Source organism: Kryptolebias marmoratus, linkage group LG16, assembly GCF_001649575.2.
Source record: "Kryptolebias marmoratus isolate JLee-2015 linkage group LG16, ASM164957v2, whole genome shotgun sequence".
NCBI classification, from domain to species: Eukaryota; Metazoa; Chordata; class Actinopteri; order Cyprinodontiformes; family Rivulidae; genus Kryptolebias; species Kryptolebias marmoratus.
In genome coordinates, this window is record NC_051445.1 from 8912677 (window position 1) to 8927725 (window position 15049).

The 15049-nt window shown below is 45.1% G+C and overlaps 2 protein-coding genes across 5 annotated transcripts in view; one reads left to right on the forward strand and one right to left on the reverse strand.

Moving 5' to 3' along the window:
• The window catches only part of znf526 (zinc finger protein 526), an 8208-nt gene extending 4406 nt beyond the window's left edge, over positions 1-3802 (forward strand). For both annotated transcript variants that reach the window (XM_017415344.3, XM_017415345.3), the window contains exons 6-8: positions 371-506; positions 599-2176; positions 3326-3802. In XM_017415344.3, coding sequence (XP_017270833.1) covers positions 371-506; positions 599-2176; positions 3326-3496 — 1885 coding nt within the window. In that variant the 3' untranslated portion in view covers positions 3497-3802. The remainder of the gene's footprint in view (positions 1-370; positions 507-598; positions 2177-3325) is intronic.
• An 877-nt stretch (positions 3803-4679) lies between these two features.
• The window catches only part of cicb (capicua transcriptional repressor b), a 33573-nt gene continuing 23203 nt past the window's right edge, over positions 4680-15049 (reverse strand). For 2 of the 3 annotated variants that reach the window (XM_025005754.2, XM_037980507.1), the window contains 13 exons: positions 14837-14972; positions 13990-14087; positions 12901-13894; positions 12668-12807; positions 12360-12520; positions 10295-10470; positions 8807-9274; positions 8261-8712; positions 8009-8166; positions 7757-7917; positions 7532-7666; positions 6588-6719; positions 4680-6501 (listed from right to left, as the gene is read on the reverse strand). In XM_025005754.2, the coding sequence (XP_024861522.1) occupies positions 6212-6501; positions 6588-6719; positions 7532-7666; positions 7757-7917; positions 8009-8166; positions 8261-8712; positions 8807-9274; positions 10295-10470; positions 12360-12520; positions 12668-12807; positions 12901-13894; positions 13990-14087; positions 14837-14972 (3501 nt within the window). In that variant the 3' untranslated portion in view covers positions 4680-6211. The remainder of the gene's footprint in view (positions 6502-6587; positions 6720-7531; positions 7667-7756; positions 7918-8008; positions 8167-8260; positions 8713-8806; positions 9275-10294; positions 10471-12359; positions 12521-12667; positions 12808-12900; positions 13895-13989; positions 14088-14836; positions 14973-15049) is intronic. The other variant, XM_025005755.2, reaches the window with a different exon arrangement.

The following is a 15049-nucleotide window of genomic DNA, read 5'->3' on the forward strand; positions in this document are numbered from 1 at the left end:
AATCATCAAAATTAAACGAAATAAACATTTGAAATATATGAGTTTGTATGTAATGTATGAATATAATATACAAGTTTCACTTTTTAAATGGAATTACTGAAATCAATCTACTTTTTCATGATATTCTAATTTTATGACCAGCACCTGTACATCTACAACTGAATACTTGTTGGAGTTAACCCAAGTTCTAACAAATTACCCATAATGCCATTTTAAAGATTTGACCAAAATGGCTATAACTCCATCATTTCTCAACAGAAGATGATCTCATTTTAAAACCGGAGCATGAAGAGCAGTGGATGATGAGTCTTTGTTTTTTCAAGAAATGCTAGGCCTTTAATTGTTTTTTTTCTCCTCCTGGTTTTTGCAGAAAGTCACACGTTGCGGACCCTTTTCACAAGTGTCAGTTCTGCAACAAAACCTTCACCAACATGACCAAGTACCTCTACCACCGTCGGACCCACCTCAGCAGTGAAACGCCTGACTCACCTGCTCCCGTCTTTGTAGTAGGAACATTTCTATAACCCCACTTTCGATTGCTTCACTCCCTCTTATTTTTGTCTGCTTTTTATTTACCATATCTTCTCGTCTTCGTTAGGGTTCACCTCCAAGAAGAGCGTCTGCCACGGCTCTTGCCATCCTGCAGAGAGCAAGAGAGAAGAAAATCTCCCACCTGCTGCCTCCTCTCACAGAGGAAGAGATGGGAACATTGGAGAATTCAAATCAAATTTATTCTAACAAAGTGGACACAAGTGAAGCAAAGAAGAAGGAGGAGGACGGCGAAATGCAGGCATCTGAGCAAGCTGAAGGAACCAGTGAGGAAAACCAGCAGGTGGAAATGGAAGATGCCTCTGTTTCGAATTCAAAGTCCGTTTCTTTGGATGGCGGCGGCGTTATGATGAGCTCTGCTGTCTCAGGAAAAGCTGCGTCGACCTTGTCATCAAACAAAGGGCCTTTTTGTTGCCGTTCCTGCCGTAAACCCTTTCCTTCTCAGCTGCTGCTCGCACATCATCGGCGCCAGTCCCACACCCTTCAGCGCAGGTTTATGTGCGGCATTTGTGGAAAGTCTTTTAAGAAGCAGATCCACGTGCAAAACCACATGCGGATACATACTGGCGAGAAGCCCTTCCAGTGCTCTGACTGTGGGAAGACCTTCTCATTACTGGCCAATCTGATGAGGCACACGCTCATTCATTCCGGTGTGCGCCCGTACCGCTGTGATGTCTGCTATCGCTCCTTCTCCCAGTCGTCGAACCTCCGTCAGCACAGCCTGCTGCATTCCAGCGCGCCGAGACTCACCTGCCCCGAATGTCCAGCGACGTTCCGTTGGGCCAACAAATTGGCAGCACATCGCTTCACCCAGCATCCGGGAGCTCCAGCTCCTTTTCCCTGTCCTCACTGTGAAGCTGGCTTCCTGACCAGGAGCCAGCGGGAGAGACACTGTCTGGAGCAGCACCCCACACAGCTGCAGGCCGCAGGGGAGGGGAAAGAGTCCTGCAAGCCTGCAGAGGAAAGAAGAGACCTCAGCTCCGAAGCCTCTACCTCAACAATAGTTACAGAATCAGAGGAGCCAACCTGTTTGGTTAAAGAAATTTTAGACTGCAACATTTGTGGCAAGAAGCTGAATTCTCCTGCCAATCTGCGACTTCACAGACTGAGCCACTTTGCTTTGGGCCGTGGGCGGCCCCACTGCACCCCTGGCAAGAGACCCAAGGCCCACCAATGTCCCATCTGTGGCAAGCTGTTCGTGTCGTCCTCTGCCGTCGCTCTTCACCAGCGAGTCCACACGGGCGAGCGGCCGTTCCCGTGCCAGGTGTGCGGGAAGCGCTTCCGTCAGAGCACGCACCTGCGAGAGCACCTGCGCACGCACTCTGGTGAGCGGCCATTTCGCTGCGAAATGTGCGGAAAGGGTTTCATCCAGAGCATGCATCTGACGGAGCACCGAAGAACGCACACGGGCGAACGACCACACACCTGCCAGCTGTGCGGCAAAGCCTTCAAGACCCTCTCCAACCTGAGGAACCATAAAAAGACCCACGCCAGGCAGCAGAAGCTCGACGAGGAGGCCACCGCCCATGCTGTCATGGAGACCAGCGCTGCGGTGGCCGTGGTGGACCCTTCTGCAGCTAACGCGCAGGCTCAGGTCATCCAGATCCAAACCTCAGATCTGCAGCAGGTAAGAGCTCACAGTCATTAAAATCAAACATAAAAAAGGTTATCCTGAACTATATCGAATGGTGCAGCTCAAAAGAGTGCAATTCTGAAATGTGGGTACGCATTTAATGTAAACAACTGTGGCAAAGATGTCTAAGTGGAAATGTAGGAGTGAATCTGTTTCTAAACAAAAAAAAAGAGAAAGAACAAGGAAGACAGATGTTAAAAAGAAATATCTGGGATCAAGCAGGGCGGGGGCCATAAAGACAAAACTCAGCTTGGAAACACAAATTTAATGAAACTTTCTTTCTTTAGTCCCTTCGGCTGTTTCTGGAGGTAAACAAACACACGTGGTCGCTGGCATCTGGTGACAAAGTGTTTATTTCACCACAGATATGAGGAAAAATATTCTGCAGATTTTTTTTGTCCATCTAGTCTTCATGACTTTGCAGCGAGTCCCTCTGAATTCTCTTCTTTTTGGTTTTCTCTTCCAAAACCAGGACTATTTATATTACCAGGGCTCCTACTCAGTCTTAAAAAGTATAGAACTTAGTTTAGGTTTTTTCCAGGTCTGGGTAAATATGGAAAAAGGGATGTTTTCAAACTTTATTCTCTGTTGCATTTTGTAAAAGATTAAATTCTATTTTCTGAAAAAAAATGCTCAAACAAAGGAAGCATTTTTCATTTTGATAATATGTATAAGACAGACATAGTCATAATGATGGCCACTTTGGGTTATTTTCCCACATCAGGCCTTAAATTCACTCCACTTTAAGCTGCCTCTGGCTGCTCATAAATCTCCAGCTGAGCCGGCCACATCTTACAACAATGTGAGCTTTCAGAAATGAAGCCAGCATGGCTGAACTATATTAGGCATTAAAACAGCCATCCTAAATCCATTTGAGCCATTTCTAAATCATACAAAGGTTTTCCTTTATTAAAGGAACATCAGTTTGCACTAAAGAAGACTTAAACCCTCATATTAAGACCTTGAGCTGTTTTTTTTTAAGCATTGCTCCCTGCTGTATATCTTTTTTGTGCAGACTTTATAGTATCCAGATAAGATATGTTCCACTGTATGAACATTCACATTTATATGTTAAATTGCAAACTGTAGGATTTTGTGTTGTGTGGTTTTTTTAAATTTTACTTTGACTGTTCCTCCTCACAGGCGCAGGGCACCCCGACGATCATGTGTAACGAGTTCGGGGAGACCATCGCCATCATCGAGACGAGTGAAGGAGGCGCGCTGCCTCTGGAGCAGGCGCTGCAGATCTACCAGACCGCGCTGGAGAACAGCCTCGCCGTGGACACGGTGACCGACGGGCTGCATCTGATCTGAGGACGAGAGTTAAAACTGCGTCGATGAACGGCTCGGCGCAGAGCAGAGCGAAATACTGACCGAAAGAAAAAGATTGATGTTCAATGGGATTAACCAGAAATCAGATATTTAGGTTTTGGAAAATGAATTTGGCAAACAGACCAAAGTCCATCCGTGTCCCTGTTGATCAGTATTTAACATATATGGAAGTAATTCAAAATGTTAATATAAATAAGGACCATTGTTTTGTGCCACAGAAGACATTTGTATTAAATTTGTTCACTTTATGTCATAAAGAAGTTTGGAATAAAATTGAATGTTTTTTTAGTTGTTGTTGTTTTTTTTAAATATAAGAATCAACATTTTGTAAAAAGTCAACTTCACATTTATCAGAGGCAGTATTTGGGAAAAAGTCTGGGCAGAAATCTGCTCAGATAAACTCCTTGTAGGAATGCATATCACCCACCGCCTCTCATGCCAGAGTGTAAGATCATATTTTATATTTCTGTAGCCGTTTGGCTGAAACCTCAGAGATGATCGTCCTGAGAGACATCACACTCAGAGTTCGTGTTGTGAAGGACTCTCAGCTACTACCACATGAAACTGACTGAGTTTTAGTCATTTTTTGTTTTTTAAAGGCCATCTTGAATCAGTTGTAGATGTACGCCAGGAAGTTTACTTTCATTTAAATCATATGATATTTTGCTAACAGACAAATATAACTCAAATATACCTCCGTGGTCCTCTGGTTGAAACAAACCACTTCTCGTAGGGGTTGTTTTAACATCAAGCCTAAAAGAAATAGATCACCTGACTGCTTGAATAAACCGTAAGAACCGGTGGAATGAGCTTAATCCAAGATGACACCTGGTTCGTCCAGCTCTGACTGATCCTGTGGTTCTGGGAGAAAAACAAAATTTTCACACATTAACGGCTGGCAGAGTCAAAAACTTCACCCTTTTTGGAATTGGCCAAGAAAGACCAAACACTGATGGTTCATTACTCCGTCCGTACAGGGTTTGGGCAAAAATAAACAACTGGGGATAAAACAGATGAGCTGAATTCAAAGTGTGGCCAAGTTACAAAACATCTCATTCCTGACATTCCCATCCTTATTACACCTGTTTTCAGCTGCATCAAGAAGGATTTAAATCGTTTACATCAATTAATAAACAAGAAGTAAAACACAAGACCATTAATAGGCTTATTTTTGTTCCATTTTATGCATTTATTCTTCAGTAATGTTTTAAAAGTCAACTTATGGTCAATGACAGATTTTTTTTCCATATCAATATTGAGTCTACTGACTCTACAGTAATTTACAACACAACCAGTATTATGTTCTACCAGCTCTCTTTGATTCATCACCTCCCTTTACTTTCCCCGGGGGGATTTTTGTTTTTCTCCGCCAGACTGAAAAGGGAGGTCAGGAGAGAGCAATAAAGTGACAAAAGGAGGAAGGAGGGGAGGACAGATGTAGAAGAAGTGTTGAGGGTTATAGAAATGGAGCTTAGCGTGGGAAAGAGGCATACGGGGTTCTCTAAAAACATACGGCTTATTACTGTTGAAACGACGTGTTTGTGTTCCTGTTGGAACGAAGAGTAAAAAGAAATCGCACCACAGGTCCTTGCTGAGGTGAGAGGCCAGCCAAGGGAAGACTACGATGGAGGAACTGTACAGGTGTGAAGCAGCATCTCTCACCTGCCTCCAAAATTATATAGATATATAAAAAAAACAACAACATGAAAGCTAATGCTGGCAGAAATAAAAGAAACATCTGCCAGGAAACAGAAAAGAAATGGACAACGGTTCACTGTAATGATATAAGTAATAATAAAAATAGTACAACGACAAATTGAATATGAAAATGTTAAATATAAATCAAGAGATTTAAAAAAAAATGTAATAAAACTGCTTGGCAAGAGAGGATTAAGGTCTTTTTGAAGCCTGACCTCTACATGTAAGAACCAGGATGTGCCCGGTGACTCTGACCCTCCTCCTTCCTTCATGGCTAACGAGAGGCACAGGAATGATCGGCTCCACCTTCCGGTGTCTGCCAGGCTCCACCTAGGAATGATGGCACCGCCAAAAGTCCACTTAAGTTTGTTTTTCGGTACGCGCCCCTCTCGACGTCTCCAGGTGAGAAAAAAAAACTCTCTAAAAGGTCCACTGAAATTATTCTTTTTTTTTTGAGTCAAGTCACTTTGTTTCAGGCTGCTAAGGGACCAGCCCTCGAACGTCAGCAGAAACAAGTCAGCTGAGAAAACCCACGGGTCGTTCCTCGAGCCCACTGCCTTCACTCGTCTAAAGGGATTTTAAAAACAGAACAAATATCAAAACATAGAGCTAACTCTTTTGAAACCGTTCACCGTCTCAGCTGAAGCGTGTCGCTCGTTCCAAAATAAAAACCGTTTCATCTTCAAGGCAAATGAGTGCAGCCGTGCGTGATGGTCCTTCGTTCACTGGCATCGATCTGTCTCTAAGGTGGTTAATACATAGTGCTAATTCAAGTCTGGGAATGAAGAGTCTCTGCGCCACTCCTGTTTCACATGTCCATTTTTGGTGCAAAGTCCACACGTTACAAAAGCTGAGTCCAAATATTGCAAACAATTGTGTGCCACTCTCAGTGACTGCAGATGGGGGGAGTTCAGAGTACGGATATGGATAAGCATGGAGGGTGGAGGAGTGCGACACAGGGGTGTGTGGGTGGGGGGGTTACTGATTGTCCGCCGTCACTCATCTAGAAGAGTCCTGGGAGTCCCGAGGATCCTCTGGGCTCGCCTCTGTCCCCTGCTCCAGCTCTTCGTCCTGCAGGTCTCCACCTCCCTTTGCGGATCCGTCCCCTGACTGGGAGCCTGAAGGCCCCGGGAGCGAGCAGGTGGAGTCTGAGGGGCCTAAAGCGGAGGCGTCAGAGGGAGCCGCGGTCTGCATGATCTTCTGCCGCACCTCCCTGATCTTTAGCTGCAGACACACTTTGGAGGGAAATATGTCGGAGTATCTTGTCTGGAATGCTGCAGTGGCCTGGGCTGGAACGGGAATAAACGCAGTCAAAAAAATCAACTCTGGAGCTTTTTTTTTTTTTTTTTTTTTTTGTCGGCTGCTCGTCTCCTACCTGATGGAAAGAAGCCCTGCTCCTGGAACAGCTGCATGACGAGCGCCCGCCTCTGGTCGAGCGTTCGCCGCAGGGAGGAGTACGGCACCTTTTCAAACTCCAGTTCTGCCAGGATGTCTTCTCCATCTGTCGCTGGGAAGGCAACAGAAACAGAGAGACGGAGCCTTCAGGAAACTAGTCGGAATGTTTAGTGTTTTTATCTTCCAGAGAAGCAGGGAACGGATAAAACATCAGCTCAGGTCAGCGAGTCACATCTGACTCACAAATGTTTGGAGATAAACTTGTGAAAATAGCTCAACTAAAGCAGACATCGAGTGGCTTCTTTCAGCTACATTTTATAGTGATTTTATTTATTAAAACTGTTTCTAAAGTAAATTAAAAACCTAATTCATTCACACATATTCCTGCTTCCACAACACAACACTGTTTAATATTCGTACAAACAGACAAAACTTTGTAATTTATTTATTTTTGATTTGATATTTTCCATTTGTACTTTTAAATGAAGATAGCTCAAATATTTCTGTTTTTTACCTAAAGGACCAGAGTGAAGCACCCTGTCCTGTTTGAAGATAATAAACCTTTAAATAACAGAACATCTCCTGCAAACCACAACTTCCTTCATTCCACGGTTGGAGAAGAAACTCAAGAGGCTACAAAATTAAATCTGTGACTTCTTTAAGTTCTATAATAAAAACATAATTTTTCACATTAGAACCTTAAATGGACCTGAGTGAGAAGACATGATGAGAAGGTTTCACTTGATGCAAAAAATTAAATTTTGTTTCAAACTTTTTCCACAAAGTGAAAGTCAAAGCGTCAAAGACACAAAGAGAATTCTCCTTCAGAGTTTAATTGCCTGAAATTCTTCAGCTCAATGACATCAGTTGCAAACAAAATGGCTCCATGTATTCGGAACACGTCACCGACTCAGAGTTTCTTACCTGCCCTGTCAAAGGTGAAGATGTCTCCCTCACACTTGGCGGCACTTTTAGGCGTGTTGGGCTCGGAGCTGCAGCTGGAGCGCCGCCGGCTCTTTCTCTTCGGGGAGACTTGGTCGTCAGTGGCAGAATCCAAATCTGCAAGAAGGCGAAGAAATTACTTAAGGACCAAACACACAAATAATGGCCATTTATTTTAACTGGTTTCACGTTTAATTAGTGTGAGACCTGTTGAGTTCTTCCTCTTGCGACGATAGCTGCCCAGGATGGCACGAGGTGAGGTGGCCAGGCTCTGCAGGGTCGGGGAGGGCAAAACCTCCTCGGGTCGAAACTCGGGCAGCTCGGCAAACCGTTCCTCAAAGTACACCTCGGAAAGAACCCTGCCAGTCCAACAAACGCACACACACACAGAACACAGAGTATATACACACCGGCCGGCAAGATTCTCTGCACTAAACTTTCACAGAGGCACTGACTCACTTGTCAACAGAGTCAAAGGTCTTCTTCAGTGGTGGTGGGCGGGCTTTGATCCTTTTGGGTGTAGGGCAGTCTTTGTCAGACTGTGGGGGAGGCAGAGCAAGTTCTGTGCCTGACGGAGGGGGGAGAGGAGAGGACGGGAGAGACTCCTTCCACCCACCCTGCAGAGAAAGATTAGTGCAGGTAATTTAGACGAGAACGCGGACCTGTCTGTTTGTCTGTCTGTGGTGCTGAAGAGAGTCGTGCTCCTCTCACCTCTTTGGTTGTTGTGCTGTCCCTGCTCCTGGTGTCAGAGGAGTCTGCAGTACTGGAGCCCTCCAGGGGTCTGTCAGAGGCTGCCAGCTCCTCGGCTGGATGTGCTGATGGAGACTCTGTCTCCACTAACGGCTCAGGATCAAAGGAGAAATGACTGTTTGCTGCAGCTTCCCTCTCCTTTTCCCGTTCCCGCTCCCTGTCTCGCTCCCGCTCCCTGTCCCTCTCCCTCTCCCTGTCTCTCTCCCTCTCCCGTTCCCGCTCCCTGTCTCTCTCCCGCTCCCTGTCTCTCTCCCTCTCCCGTTCCCGCTCCCTGTCTCTCTCCCGTTCCCTGTCTCGCTCCCTGTCTTTGCCCCGGCCTCCTCCATCATAGCTGCCGACAGGGATGGTTGCCACCGTTGCCTTCACTTTCTGAGGGATCCTGACAGGAAGCTGTGATAACTTGTGAGCACTGCCTGTAAATCAGGGGGGAAATGCAATAAGCAGTCAGCAAAATAATACGCAACAAATTCAAAACTTTCCAATTGAATTTTTGGATGGAAACAGTACCAGGTGCTTGGATCTGAATGGGAGGACTGCAGGATCGGATGGACACAGCTGAGCCACCAGGAGGTGCTGCTGAGCTGCTGCTGCTGATGGAGGTTGTCGTCTGCCTCTCAAGCTGTCTGTCCAAATGTGTGAGGACTTCTGCCTGCCTGTCGCTCGGCCTGTCGTTGGATCGATCGGCAGACCTGTCTGGGGGCGGGTGTCGGTCCACCTGTCTGTCTGAATGGGGCTGCGGGTGTGGGAGCGTGGCGCCTGTCGGGGTTGTGGTGTGTTTGGGCAGGATATGAGGAGAAGTGCTTGAAAGGCTGGAGACAGAGTAGACCACACTGGGGGGCACTGCTGCCATAGAGACCACCCCTGTTGCCATGGTGACACTCGGTGATGGAGGGTAGATGGCAGTGACTATCTGGCCCCCGGAGGCTGAGGTGGAGGGCTGGGGGGACTGAGCTGTGGCTAAGAGTGGAGGCTGACCTGAATAAAACAGACAGGAGCGATAATTCAGAAAAAGTTCCACATAAAAAAAGTCTGAATCACTTCTCTACCTCCTATTATCCAAACAAGCTTCTCTCTCTCTTAACAATATATGTTACGATACTGTTAGACATCAAACAGGAGGCAATGTGAACATCAGGTGATAAACTGGTTTTACCCGTGAACATGTATAAAATAAAACACACTGTGTGCTGTTTAGTTTTAGGGCATTTTCACACCTACAGTTCGTCTATTTATTCTGGTCTGAATCAGTTGTCAACTTTGCTTGTAGTTTTTTTCTTGTGGTTTGGCTTCTTTGTTCAGGGAACAAAAAAAAAAAAAAAAAACTGCAAACGCACCAAAATCTGTCACTACAAACCACATGAAAACATTCGGTCTGCTTATTGGTCAGATGGGTGCGGTGCGGGAGGACCAACAGTAAATACAGGAAGATGGTGCTGTCCTGAGTTAGTCAACAACATGGAGGATTTACTGCTGTCATTAGTATTTATCTGGGTAATACTTCGGGCAAAACTGTAGGAGCAGAATGCCTGATGGGTTTTGAGAGGACATCTTGACAGTAATATACAGCTTTGTGCTTTATGAAGATGTGTTGCCTTTAGCAGACTGATCAGGAGAAAGGAGCAATTATCTAGAATTTCCAACATGCTAACAGTAACCATGTTAAAGCAAAGGTGTGTTTAGTGAGTTTGATATGTTAACAGTCTTTCTATTAAAGTTTGTTTACTCCACTACTACCCAGAATGCAAAGCGTACCCAGCTACAAGAAGGCATTTGGCTACACCTGGTAGTTGTGTCGGATCAAGGTCCAATCACGTTCAAGCTATAAACGCACCGGAGCTCAATTTAAACTGACTAAACACTGCAAGTGTAAAAAAAAAAAAAAAACACTAAATATAAGGGTATGATTTGACCGGGGAGCTGCCCTTTGCTTTGTGTAGTTGAGTTTGGAAACAGAAACATGAAAACCAGAAGTTTTGACTTCATCGCTCCACTAACCTGCGATCAGCGGCTGAACCAGCGTCTGCCCAGGTGGTGCGATGGCTGTAAAGCCGAGCGTTGCTAGGGGTGAGGGAACATATGCAGATCCAGGCTGGGTGGGGGAAGAGCCTGTTGTTGTAGAGACCAGGGGCAGGGTGGATGGGACCCCCGGAGTGGACTGGACATAGGTGATTCTGTACAAAAACAGGAGGAGTGATCAGACAAACTGCAACGGATGACGTTAAAACGAAGACAACAAAGAGAATGCAGTGGAGAAGATAACACTTGTAATAAAAATAAAATTTGAGGCAAGGTAGCAGATGGTGTTATAGTACAACAGCGAGACAGACCCAGAATGTAAGGAACAGAGACATGATTAGACGAAAAGAGGAAGACAAAAAGAGAAGTGCTGCAGTGAGGGTCAGTCGATGAGTGTAAACCACAGCAAGTAGCAGCAGATGACTAGTGCTGTGTGAGGAGCTGAGAGGTAGTGTGGGGGTGGGCAGGCAGAGGCAACTCAGGCCACCAGCAGGATGACTAACACGTCCAGAATAGAGCTGCACTGTTACAGTTGCACCCCGACAGGAATTTAGCTTCTTGCATTGTCTGCACACAGCGTTTTAAGACATCTAGCCTTTCCTGTTATTAGAGACAACGCATCATTTATTCCACCGCAGTTTAGCTCCGCCCTCCATTCAGCTGCAAATAAGTAAAAGACAAGCTTATTTTTAAAGGCAACACCTGGTGAAAACTGCTATTTTAATATGAATGAAGGAAAGAGCGTGCTTGGAATAAAGTAATCTTGTTTGAATTGTCATTAAGTGAAATCTTACCCGTTTGGAAACAAACTTTAGTTTAAAAGTAAATAAACCTTTTATAACTTGTACAATGGGTAAAATTGTCACAACAAACCCCTCTGCAGGCTCTGATTCCAGAAACATTCCTCTTGCTTAAATTAGCTTTACTAGTGATTCTGAACACGATCCCCTGAGTATCCTGTCTTTTCCCATTTAATACCAGCAGGAGTTTATTTGGGAGAAAATGCAGCTTTAGGAAAAGCACAATGATAAACCAGCATGGAAAACTGGTTTTAATGTTTATTTGATACAGACAAACTTTACATCATCCAGACAAAATCTACAACTGTCAGTTAAGCAGCACGATCTCTGCTGTAGCTCGGAGGACGTCAGTAAAGCTCGACGGGCACCAACACTGAGATTAAACAACTCGCTTATAAGCTCCTCCAGACAGAGAGTTCATCTGTCTCTCAAACAGTCGTGATTCTTATGAATCTGAACACAAGGAAAAAACACTTTTTACTTCTCACCAGGACAAAGTGTAACAAAAGAACAGCAGTAATTTGCTAAATCTTGCGGTAAAGAGGAACATTGTTTTGCTTTTGACAATTTATCCTCACTGCTTGCAGATTATTTTGTGGCACTAGAAGCACTTTTGTCCAATATTCATAACCGTAGCAGTAGCTGTCATAAATTTAATCCAAAGGTTGGAATTAGAAATCTTGTTAACTAAAAGGTGATGTCCCCACAGCTGTTCCCCGTTAAACGTCAAATTTAAACTCACAACTAAAGCTGACAAAAACCAAATCTTTTCAATATAAAGGAATGGCAGAAGTTCAAATTAACCAACAATGAAATCAGTAGCAGCTTTTATTAGACATAGTTATCCTTTGTTGCCTAGGACTTCTTGATAAAAATAAATTCTCCATGACAACAAAGACACAAAAAGATTTTCACACTTCTATTCCAAATTTGGCTCATTCACGATATTTCTTCCAGACAATGATTATTTGAACACTTTAGAATTTTTGTGCAATAAAATATGACTAACTGTCTTAAAAGGCAATTGTCTGTTACACAAAGTCATTTAGGAACTAACATTTGTGTTTTGCAAACAAAGAGTTAAAAGGTCAGCGTTAAAAGGTCAGAACATTTCTCACATCAGCACAAACTGAAGCCACTTGGTTACATGAAACTATTTTAAAATCTGCGTGTTCCTGTGGTGCTCTGTGTGTGTAATTTCTGAGTGAAGATGAGAGACGTGCAGCTGCTTGTCGTGGACCTACCTGGTAGGTGCTGAAGGCAGAAGCACAGCCTGTGAAGGGGCCGAGCCTGGAGCTACTACAGCAGCCGTGCCCATCGTTACAGGGAATGGGCTAGCAGGATGCACTGCTCCACCCTGAGACAGCTGGGACTGGACCACAGGCATGGGAGCAATCTGGAAGATCTGAGGAGGCATCAAAAGGGGAGGTTTTAACAAACGTAAAGAATATAAATCTGTCTCCAGCAGCATAAGCGGGTAGATGAGACCACGATTCTACATTTGATGGATTTCACTTAAAAAAAGGTGAAGTTTAGTAAGGTGCTCTCTGACCTTGCTTCCAGACTGAGCACCATTCTGGACAGGAAGAGGAGGAGCCACAATTGGAAACTGCTGGGCAGGGGCTGGTGCAGTCCGTACTGTTGGCATGGAAACAAGCATTTTACCTTGCAGCACTGGAGACTGAGTTTGAACTGGAGCAAAAACAGACAAACAAGAGGGAGTGAGCGTCTCATTAGGTGTAACCACAGAATACACTTAAATATTGGTTCTGGCTGAACGTTCACCTCTGGTTCCAGGGCTGACCACGCCCACCGCCGGACTGGACGTATAACCTGCTGGCAGACTTGTCCCCTGGTGTTTTCCGTTGGCCAGTTGTGCTGGCGGGGCTGTGGGCAGGTTGAAGATACTTGTTGGCTGGCTGAGGCTCTGAGGTGGACTCTTGGGGTTGGAGTTAGCAGGTAAGGTGGGCAGAATGTACTGGACTTGTGTGATGGCTTTACCCACAGGGGGTGCCAGGGAGGAGGCAGGAAGGAACTGGGGTTGAAGCAGGGGCAGGGGCCCGTTGGTTTGGCTATGTGGAGCTGAAACAACATTGGAGGGAAGTGCCTGATGATGGGATGGCTGAGGCTGGGGGGAGGGGGTGATGAGCTGTACAGCAGACTGTGCAGGCAGAGCCCCTGGTAACACTAAATTAGTCACTACACCACCTTGGCCCACACCTGCACTAACAGGATTTGGTGATGATGAAGGGTAGTACCCACCCCCTGTTGCTGGGGCCCCAACTCCTGCTCCTGGACCAATCAGAATCTGTGGCTGCTGCTGGGGAGTCAGGGACCTCCTCTCTGGAGGATGTGGGCTGGATGAGGGGCCTCCATCTCTGGGCTTGCTGGCGATGGGGAGCGGTGTGCTGATAACTGGACGCATTACGTTTGTCACCACCGTGGAGGCCACCCTCACCGCGCCAACGCCCAGGAGCTGGTTCGATCCTACTGATGAGGACGGAGCCCCTCCGGCTCCAGAAGTGGACATGACCGGTTGACTAGACGAGATGGAGAGAGAAGAAGCCTGCACACTTCCGCCTCCCTCAACCAGATGAGTGTCCCGACTCTCTCCATCACCTCTTTCCTTCCTTCGGTGATCCGAGAACCCTCCCCCTCCAGATCTCCCCTCATAACGCCTGCTGCTGGGGAAAGACGACAGCGAGACACTTCTGCCATGAGGGGTGTGGTGTGAGGAAGACGATGATGCAGAGGAGCAGATGACTGGAGCAAATACCCTCTGAAAGGAGGAAATACAGATGTTATGAAGGACAACTACATTCAAAAAGACAAATCAACACAAATGATGTCAAATGGAAACAACTTCTGGTATACCTTCCGATCTCCTTCATCTCCTGAAGCGTTCTCACTGTCGCTGTCAGTCACCCGCTCCTTACACTTGAGATCTATGGAGCTGCTAGGATAAGGGTCCTCTGTGAAAAAGCAAAACACACTACAGCTACACTTGACTTTCCCTGAAATTTAAAATCCACATAGTTGTGCTCATTGAAACTCAGAACTTGATGTAATAATGCACAAAATGTTCTGCTATCATTACTGATCATGTTTTGCTCAGACAAGCAGAAAATGTCTATTAGTCAACACTTCATAGCTTATTATAATTTCTGCAGCAGTATAACGTGATCTTAGCAAAATGATTAATAGTTATCATATAAGGCCTCGCCAACAGCCAGTCGGCCAACACAAATTTCACAACTTTACTTCATTTGCAACATTACAAACTTTCAAAGTGCCACGCAAAAAGTTTTATAAAGAAACAAAACAAGAACTGCAATAATAAAAAGCCCAGAAATTTATGAGTGGGATTAAAAAGGTCAAGATAGATTAAAGTAAAAACAAAAAGTTGGAATGAAACAACAATTAAAAGCTAAAAAAAGAACTGTAGATTTTCTTTTTTATCAAGTATGAGACATTGTAAACGTCAAATACTGCTGTTCTAATTTAAAAGTCATGGACTAATATGAACAGATTTTTACACTTGTCTGCTCATAATTGGTTTAAATGATATCATTACATATCAGTTCTCTAAAACAAGTTTCAGTTCCATCAGATCTTTGCACTATTTCTAATTTCTAAAAGTGCCAGTGACACAGGAAGCAGTGACCTGATGCTCTGCTGTTTCTTTTATGATCTGATAAATAAAGAATTGTCGGTTTCTTACCGATGACATCATCATCTCCTTCTTCCTCACAGATGACCATACGCTCCTCATCGCTGGTCATGTCCTCGCTAACCCCCCGCTGAGTTTGAGGTGTAGGAGCGTGACTCGAATACTGACTGCCACTGTCCCCGCACATCTGCAAAAAACAAAATGGTGTTGGGAAAGTTTATCTTTGGTTTTATCTTATTTATGCAAACCAGGGTTTTGTGTCAT